We start from the raw sequence: 10,133 nt of genomic DNA, 5'->3' as shown, positions 1-10,133 counted from the left end.
ATCCTAAAAAATAAAAGTAAAACACAACCATTTTAACTAACACTACAAGAAAAAATATATGTGGCAACAAAAATTTTTTTGTTGCCATAGATTGATTATTATTGCAAAAAGTACTTTTGGCAACAAAAAAAAAAAATTTGTTGCATGAACTTTTCCCAACGGCTGTTATTGCAACAACTTTTTTTTTTGTTGCCAAAAGTACTTTTTGCAACAATAATCAATACTATGGTAACAAAATTAAATTCTTTGGCAACAAAAAAATCATTTACCAACAATAAAACTAAGTTGTTGCCAAATATAAAAAAATTTGTTGCGATATCTATACTTTCTTGTAGTGTAATATAGGGCTATCGATCAGTGGCGGAGCTAGAATTTCCGCCGAGGGGGTTCAAAATATAAAAAAGTAAACATACGAAGAAGCCTAAGGGGTTCAGCATATACTATATGTACATAAAAAATAATTTTAACCTTGTAAAAACAGTATTTTTTTCAGCCGAGGGGGTTCGGATGAACACCCTTGGCATAGTGTGGCTCCGCCACTGCTATGGACCCATAAAATTGTACTCTACAAATGTACATAAGCTAAACACAATGTAGATCAGAGCCCAATTAGTCGAACTTAAACAAACAAGTAAACGCAAGTCCCCACAACTTGGTCTAGCAGTTCATGTAGAAAGTGTGTACCAATATCGAAATGACAGACTTGGAATATAATTGTTGTTGCATGCACGTGGTTTGCATAACCATAAATAGGTAAGATGTCCCTAGGGAAAAGTACATATCTTGTTCGAAAGCCAACTCTCCATTAATTAATATTGCTAAAGTAACTAGATACTATATTGTCCACTGCTTTTAATTTGGGGTCTACCATACACTACGTTGGAATATTGCTTCACTTCCACGAAAATAATGCACATTTCGAAGGGCCTGCAATTGTGCTGATACAGTGAATTTCAAGCTTTTTCAGTTATCCAATCTCTAACTGTCACCTCCCATGTAAAATGTAATGATAAGATTCACAATAACTAATTTATTCAAACTGAATTTGCTACATTTTGATGTTTTAGTAAAAAAAAATGAAACCATTTATTACTTTTCTTTTTCAAATGTACCATTAACTATTGAACAAGATGGTGAAGAACGTAACAGAGTACGATAATTTATTTAGTTTCAATTTGAGCTCATATATCGGTTAATTGATTTTTTTTTTTTTTTGAAAAAAAACAATGTCTAACACGCTAATTAAAAAGTACATGAATGACACTGTACATTACAATCATTTGTTCTAAAAATTTTAAGAAAAATGTTAGACATATCGTGGTTGAACAGAAAATGATCGACTCTTTAGACAATGTAGCGTCAAACAAAGATGCCACTTTAGTTTGGAAGATATTTCTTCAATAATGCACAATAGCATCATAAAGACAAGATGAGATAAAAAAGAAAAGGCTTAATGCATATGCGGCCCCCTAAATTTGTCCCTTTTCTTCGCTTTGGCACTTTAACTAACTGTTATTCCTATTAAACCTCTAAACTCATCCTCAAGTGTCTATCAAATCCCCTAAATTTAATTTTTAGTAGAACCAAAAATTATATTGGGGAAAGAAGGTGGAGTAATATTTTAGAAATGTGGTAAGCTAGTTTTTACGTCATGAATGTGTCAGTTTTTGCTGGTTCTGCTCTTCCGCTGCCAGCTAAATTAAGTGCTACTCTTTTTTCCCCTCTCAATTGTTGCTAATCTTAGCTAAAAATATGACATAATTAAATTAGAATATATATTAGCATGTTGATACATTGAACATGGAATACTATGTAAACTGGATTGTGTTTGATAGACACGCTTGAGGACAAGTTCAAGGGTTCAATAGGAATAACACTTAATTGTCGTGCCAAACGAAAAAAAAAAAAAACAAATTTAGGGAGCCGCATATGCATTAATCAAAAAGAAAAACATGTAGTATACGTTATGCAGGACACATGGGATACTTGTTAGAGAGAATTCGCGCTCCAAAAATTTGGTTACTTCAATAGTTGCTTATGGCAGACAAAATATCTCACTAGCCTATTCAAAAAATTCAATGCGACTGTAAGAGAGATCTTTTATGATTCTTAAGCTAGTGAATATGAAATAATAAGGCTTTTGCTATTATTGAATAAAAATAATGTATTTGAACTTAGAACAAACTTTTTTTTTTTTTTTTTTTGTGATGCAACTACTATGGGCATGATAACCAAGGTAGATAGAAACCCAACCAGTTCTTTCTTTTTCTTAAGGATCGTGTAAACCTTTCTAAACAGAACGATATACACAGCAAAATTCATACAACCAATGTCTTGCTTAGAATTGAGACATGGTAGTAATTATTGTTGTCAAAGGACGAGGGGGGAAAACGAATGAAGGAAGAAAAAGAAAGCAAGAATTAGTTCATCAGAAGGATGGTGAAAAATGTGTAACCTTTTTACCTTTTTCTTATACCTGCAATACTGTCCCCTCAGTACTATAGTTTGGACAAAAAACTAAGGGGTCGTTTGGTAGATAGTCGAAATTATCCCGGGACTAATTTATCCCATCTATTGGGATTATTTTATACTATCTAAAAGATGGTATAAAATAATCCCAGTATAAGTGGGATAAGAAGGTATAAGCTGGGATTTCCCAGCACTAATTTTTGTACCATGTTTGGTACAAGGTATAAATTTATCCCAGGATAAATTTATACCTTGTACCAAACATGACCTTCTACCAAACATAGTATAAAAATTAGTGCTGGATATCCCAGCTTATACCTTCTACCAAAAGACCCCTAAGGTTCCTGCTTTATTTAACTTTTCGTAGTCCTAAAACAAGTACATTAACCAGCCAAGAAGGGTGCCATGAGTCCCAAATTTATCATAGAATTATAGACATCTACAATATCATCTGCGCACTTCAATTTCACCATTACTTGATGCAACATATTGAAATACAGAGGGACGGCAGCAAATGAAAATCAAAACGCAAGCATCTAAGGGTACGATCCAGGAGTCAATGAAATGGTTGAAAACTATGGTAAATCAGAGTCCAAGAGACAAAATATGTTAAGATTTGTTCCCAGTAAGCTATGGCGGCAAGAGTACCTGTACTGATATAAGTTTAACAAGTATTCAGTAGTATAGTCGAGGTATTCACAAGCTTGACATAAACACTACCTTGAGACGGTAATACTCTACATTTTCCTCAATAATCCATCAAATCCCAAAGTTGGCCACCGTATACACAGAACTATGATCTAGTATTCACCAAAATCCTAACCTCTCACTCCATGCTAACACCATTTTGATTCTATAGTTAAACAACTAGTAGTATTATCAAACAGTGTTTTTGAATCTCATGTTTCCACAATCAGTAGTATCTGGGACGAGGTGGAGCGTATACCCCGGGATGCTGTGCTCCGGAAGGAAAATTTCCATATGGTGGCCTTGGAGCAGGAACCCCTTGAGGAAAGCCTAACAGAAAGCCAAAAGTGGTAAAATAAGAACTTGTTTGTTCTCTTTCACAAGAAAGATTATGCAGAAATACATGGTGAGCCTATGCTACATGAGTCTCAATCCAATAAGCTAAATTATTGTTTGAAGAGTTTTCTCCAATAAAGTTTCTGCTGCAGTTTTTTGGCTTTTTTCCCTTTTAACATTGTTTTCTACATTCAAGGGGACACTAGTAATTAGAGCACAAAGTCTTAATAAAGCAGAAAATTTGCACACCAAGTCACCGTCAAACAGTCTCTAGTTCCTACTTAGGCAAATAATGCAATACACCACACTTTCTCACTTTCTTCTTACAATCGTGTGAACGATATGTCACCACAAGTTATGCAAAGCTTACAGCGCCATACTACCAAAAGCATTCTAGACTTCCAATGTTTTTTTTTTTCATTCCTAGATTCTTCATTTTTATCGGGAAAAGCTATAAAAATGCAAGTAATATGAAGATGGAGTCAGAAAAAAGGCAATAGATTAAGTTACCATATGGTGTTGGCATCCTCAAGTCAAATGCAGGTCCTCTCAAGTCAGGTGGCAGATATGTAGGACCACCAGACGTCCTCAGGTAGGGATCATTCATGGTGCTCTGGTGTAACTCAGCTGCATTCCAAGCTCCAGAACCCACATGAGGCTCATAGATCCCTCCATGGCTAGCTGATCGAGCTTCCATGTCATATCCTCTTGAATTACCATAGGCATTGTGACTTCCATGGTGACCAAAATCACCCATGGGGTTGTAACTGGAAGGGGTTGAGTAAAAGGTTTCATGAGATACTTGAAGTGGAGGCTGAGCATACGAACTATTTGAATGTCCACCTATCCAAGGTAAAATGGATAAGCGTGGGTGTTCCAAGAAATACAAGCAAAACATCAATACAAGTGTCCACAACAGAAGCAGCAAAAGACCTGGTAAGTTTCTGAGACTCTGCGATGAAGAACCACTATACGACTGCTGGTATGCCTCACAAGGGTACTTCATCGACGGGCTATTATGTGACTGCACAGAACTTTCACGAGAATAAGGGGTAACTTCCCTCTTTGAATTCAAATTTGCTTTCAGCTCATCCAAGCATCTCTGAGCCTCCGCTCTGTCAAGTTCTTCAAACCGTACCTATGACAAGCAAAACAGAGGACTGCATGAATGAGAAACATGAAAGCAAAAATTTACAAGACTGATATTGCACTTCTGAAATCATTCACCTCATCAAAGTACTCATCTGCTCGAGGCATATCTTTGCTTGTAGGTAAAACAAAATTCACTGCAAAGTAAATATTATAGGTTACAACAGAAAAGGGGGGGAATATATCAGAGAGCTAGAAAGTGTGTGCAAAAGCCAAACTCTGTGGTACCTAACATTTGATTTACTGCTTCGGCGGGAACTTCTTTCCCCATTTCTTTGAATCGCTTCTCACCACGGAGCTTGAGCTCTTCAGGTGTTGGAACAATCACAACAGCAATCTGACACAGAGGCAAAACAAACAGAGAGGATTGGTATGATTCGTTAAAGGCCTGTTAGGAGAGTAGTCTGCACAGACTCTTGTTAACCTAAAAGTGCTTCCATTGTGATAACAACTTATGTACCTTCTTATAGTTGGCAAAAGGCTTCAATTTGCGCTTCCGAGCATTTTTGTAGACATTTGTCTGATCAATTATGAAATTGCGAGGAATCTGGGAAGCCCTAGACAAAAGAGTGTTGAATATACCAGTAGCACGGTCCATTAAACGGTCAAATCTTTCACCATAGTTATGTTTGCGCAGCAAACCAGGAACCTGTAAGGAGATGAACTATTTGTCACGGAAATAGCGACTCAAGCACTTCCCTATTTCTTATAAATGAGAAAACACCAGCAACACTCTAAAGGGCAGCCCGGTGCACTAAGCTCCCGCTATGCGCGGAGTCCGGGGAAGGTCCGGACCACAAGGGTCTATTATACGAAACCTTACCCTGCAATTCTGCAAGAGGCTGTTTCCACGGCTTGAACCCGTGTAAACACCAACATCACTCTCTTTAAAAGAAAAAAAGCAGCAGTAAAGTATGAAACCTTCATTAGATCCAAAGCTAAATTAGTTCCCAGCAAAACATATCGCTTTTCTGGATGTTCCGTGACCCATTTCTCAGCCCAGGTGCTCTTTCCGGAAGCAGGCAGTCCTACCAGCATCATAACTTCACAATCGCACAGATTTGAGAAAGTAGGGCCCGGAATGGCTTTCCCATCTTCCATGGCACAAGACCACGGCTTATATCCTTCTACAGGAGCTAGTCCATCATCTATGCTAAACTGCATATGCACAACTACATTTTTAAGCAATATATGAGGGAAAAGAGCTGAATGCCATAGTAGATTTTTCATTGGACAATCCACCACTTCAAGACCAGTTGGACCTGCATTAAATTGCTTTGCTATTCCCAACCACTTTCCATTTTTAGAGAAACCTATGGAAGCCAGAGGGCTAGACTGAAGGTCAACACAACAAACTATTGTGTCACCAACCCCAAATTTTTCGCCATAATCAGAAAACCTTCCTTGACTTGAAAATTTTCCAGTACCCCCAAACCCAAAACTGTGCAGGGTTTCGCCAAGGTTTCCCACTGCATCATCTCCCCTTGAGATGCCAACACGACAGACATGTTGTTGATCTAGTGGTGTGTCTTCCATGTCTACGGGCTGATCTAAAACGATTTTGCAACCAAAGCAGTACTTTCCTCCAGTGATTCCCATATTGGCTCGAGCACCTGACCAGCAATAAGCAAATCCTTGCTCATAAAGTGCTGAACCTTGTAGGCCATTTCCTTCAACATTGAAATCTGAAAGATAACCCACTCGGCATCAAAACACGATACATTGATGATAGACTAATAAATAACACCTACAAAATAAAGACACACAGCACACAGATATGCCATTGGCTAATTGGCTTCTCTAATATTTTCTAGTTCTCCCATCCCCAATTCCAGTCTCAAGTTTAAAGAAGTTGTCCAACTATAACTCAGGGGAATCCATCCAAGAAAATTACACACGGGCAACATATACGGACCCAAACATGGACAATTGTTATAGGACAAAATCAGAGTTTTGTTCAACGATACAAAAGGTAAGTCACAAGGAAGCGCCATAGAATATATGCTATGATTCGTTGAACAGCTAACTCAAAAGAACACACGCTAAGTTATAGAAAAACTGACAAGACCTTTCAGCCGAACCAGATATTCATGCAAATCATAAACTACATCGTTGGAAGTGTTTCAAGCACATAACTCAAGATAGTAACTTTTATGGCAAATTTAAATCCAAACAGGAATTATTGTAATCTTTTCTATTCAGCAATTGTAAGGATACTAGGGTTTGGAAGAAATTAGGGAAATAATCGATCAGAATTGGGAAAGTGAAGACATCGACTTAATAAAATGGGACGACATGTGTATGGAAATAAAAGCTCAGTCGTAGACAAAGGTAAGGAAGGGCAATTTGGCAACTTGCATACGGACGGCTTTGATTAAAATTCATTTAGTAAGATCAGACGGTAGAGACTCAGGTTGACTGCATTAAATAGGGGAAATAACAGATCGAGAGGCATTAACTGAAATCTGGTAAATTTTCCTAACTACTTCTCCTCTCTTCGACTCATCTTCTTCCTCTCTCTCTCATTTCTGCCCTGATTCTCACTTCTTCTCTTCTATTCTTTACAGGAAACCGCCATTGAAGCTCATTTCCATTACACTTCTTCACTAAAATCCTTCCGCTGTTGTAATTCTTGTTCGGACAGTAGTTCGTTGGACTATTGTAATCATTGAGCTAATAAAACTTCCATTTCAGTTGCAAATTCCTATTTTGCTTTCTAGTTCATTCCAGCAACTATGCACCTATGCCCCATCCTTTAGGAAAGAGGAAATGTTGACTATGCTTATGCACACTTTAAAAGTTAACAACAAGATATAACTTCTCCAAGCTTCAAGCACTAGCGTTAATCCACATTAAACGATCGTATTCATGCCTTTAAAGGCGACTTGTCAAACCTCAGCAAAATTCCATCTTTAATCTCTGACCATATTGACATTCGGGATTTATACCACAATTCTATTAGATTACAGTATGTCATATTTAAACCTCCTAGCAAAGGTCACAAATGACCCAGGATACAGGAAAACCAAAGATAATTCAACATCTTACTCCCGCAAGATGAGACCTAAAAACGAAAGATTACCTGTTCTTATGACAACACAACATCAAGGATGAAGGATGAGTTTCGCAATACAAAATTAAAGTGACATAATAAGTTTTTGGTGATAGGTCTTTTGAGATTATTGATAATATTTTCTTTATTGGAAATATATAGTACTCCCTCTATCCCATTTTAGATGATGTAGTTCGAATGGCCAAGGAATTTAATATGTTAGTTTCACTTATGCATTATATCAATGGTACTGGAAAGTATTACTAGTAATTCAAAAGCTCATTTTGATATAACCAAAACCAGACCCTCATGCCAATCTTCCACTTCTAACCACCTTAGGCATCTATCTTTATATCCACCAGATAAGATTTTGACAAACAGCTTCTGTGTAAAGAATGAATTTTGGGCCTAGCCTATGTGGGACACTCTAACGTTCTGAGAATAAAATTAGCATCCCTTTGAAAGGAAAATTTTAATCATACCAATCGAAACCAATAGACACAGGTTAAACAAAAAACACATACAGAGTTGTAAAATTTGGCATACGAAAAGGGTATACAAAAAAAAAAAAAAAGGGAGTGGTGATGTTCTTGCCTAAGTCACAATCGGCGGGGTTAAGGAGTACCCTTGGTGTAGATACTGATGGCCCTGCATCAAATTTTGCTTTTTTGGTATTAGTTTCATCAGTTATACAATAATCACGTTTCTTCGACGCCATTCAAAGGACTTGAGAGAGTATACTGAATATGAACTGAAGTACTTTGGATGGTGGAAATCCCAAAAGACACGTATTATATAATATATTACTTTACTTTACTTTATATTCTATTCTAACTATTTAGAAGAGTGAGTTTCTCACTTCTTCATTGTCAGGTTTGGTCGTCCGTTCGTGGGCCCAAAAAAATTATGAGCCCCACATATTTTAAATAATTATTAATATTTAAAAACAATTACTAATATTTTTAAAAAAAAATTGTGGCTTCTAACTATTTAGAAGAGTGAGTTTCCTCACTTCTTCGTCGTCCGTTTGTGAGCCCAAAAAAAATTATGAGCCCACATATTTTAAACAACTACTAATATTTAAAAAAAAAATTGTGGCCCACATATTTTAAATAACTACTAATATTTAAAAAAAAAAAATACCAACCAGTAATTAAAAAAAAAATGGAGCCCACCACATCCAAACTCACGGGAAAAAAAAAAAGTGGATCTCATATTAACAAAATCAAACAATATTAAAAAAAAGTGAATCCCATATTAAAAAACAAACAATGTTAAAGCAAAAGTGCTTAGAAAATCAAACAATTAAATCAATAATGATGAATTCATTGCCACGTGCGTATCAACCCATTAGAGAGAGCAAATGAAATTATTGTACAGCAACATACTTAAAATATAAAAATGCTTAAAAAATCAAACAATTAAATCAATAATGATGGATTTATTGTCACATGCGTATCAACCCATTAGTGGGAGCAAATGAAATTATTGTACAACATACTTAAAATACTTATATATATACCCGTTTTGCAATTTTTGAGAGGGAGAAAATGAAATTATTGTACAGCAACATACTTAAAATACAAAAATGCTTAAAAAATCAAACAACTAAATCAATAATGATGGATTTATTGCCACATGCGTATCAACTCATTAGTGGGAGCAAATGAAATTATTGTACAGCAACATACTTAAAATACTTATATATATATATATATATATATATATCCGTTTTTCAATTTTTGAAAAAAAAATTGTGGGCCCATATAGCCTGACGGATTCATTGCCACATGTGTATCAACCTATTAGAGGGAGCAAATGGAATTATTGTACAGCAACATACTTAAAATACAAAAGTGCTTAGAAAATCAAACAATTAAATCAATAATGATGGATTTATTGCCACATGCGTATCAACCCATTAGTGGGAGCAAATGAAATTATTGTACAGTAACATACTTAAAATACTTTAAAAAAAAATGTGATCCCCATATTAAACACCAACCAATATTAAAAAATTCAAAAAAAGCACCAACCAATTAAGCATTTAAAATAAAAGTGTGGTCCCCGTATTAAACATCAACTAATATTAAAAAATAAAAAAAACACCAACCAATATTTAAAAAAAAGTGGAACCCACCATCTCCAAACTCACAGGAAAAAAAAGGTGGACTCCATATTAACAAAATCAAGCAATATAAAAAAAAAGTGAATCCCATATTAAAAAAACAAACAATGTCAAAAAAAAGAGTGCAGACTTTGTATTCGTAGCAAACACTAATATAATAAAGTTTTAGATACGGAGCACAAATTACAATGTTATATTAATCGTTTTTTGAACATAGTATCCCATATTGACAAAATCAAGCAATATAAAAAAAAAAAGTGAATCCCATATTAAAAAAACAAACAATGTAAAAAAAAAGTGCAGACTTTGTAT

At 35.6% G+C, this 10,133-nt stretch overlaps 1 protein-coding gene across 1 annotated transcript; it reads right to left on the bottom strand.

Annotated features, from left to right (window-relative positions):
* Positions 1–3,025: 3,025 nt before the first annotated feature.
* Positions 3,026–8,485, bottom strand: LOC132621936 (uncharacterized). Its single transcript, XM_060336418.1, has 8 exons — positions 8,288–8,485; positions 5,563–6,326; positions 5,102–5,290; positions 4,870–4,978; positions 4,720–4,778; positions 4,426–4,630; positions 4,003–4,335; positions 3,026–3,486 (listed from the first exon to the last, which is right to left on the bottom strand). The coding sequence occupies exons 1-8, from the start codon at positions 8,409–8,411 to the stop codon at positions 3,383–3,385; spliced, it is 1,887 nt and encodes a 628-aa protein (XP_060192401.1). The 5' UTR covers positions 8,412–8,485; the 3' UTR covers positions 3,026–3,382.
* Positions 8,486–10,133: the final 1,648 nt, after the last annotated feature.

This window comes from Lycium barbarum, chromosome 12, assembly GCF_019175385.1.
Source record: "Lycium barbarum isolate Lr01 chromosome 12, ASM1917538v2, whole genome shotgun sequence".
Taxonomy (NCBI): Eukaryota; Viridiplantae; Streptophyta; class Magnoliopsida; order Solanales; family Solanaceae; genus Lycium; species Lycium barbarum.
Note: the sequence above shows the minus strand (reverse complement) of the source record. Positions and strands in the feature narration are given on the sequence as shown.

Coding starts and splice junctions, on each gene's coding strand:
- LOC132621936 (XM_060336418.1), bottom strand. CDS start 8,411: ATGGCGTCGAAGAAACGTGATTATTGTATAACTGATGAAACTAATACC. Junction 4,979..5,101: donor CTTTTGCCAACTATAAGAAG/GTACATAAGTTG, acceptor CCTCTGTGTCAG/ATTGCTGTTGTGATTGTTCC. Junction 4,779..4,869: donor AGCAGTAAATCAAATGTTAG/GTACCACAGAGT, acceptor TTTACTTTGCAG/TGAATTTTGTTTTACCTACA.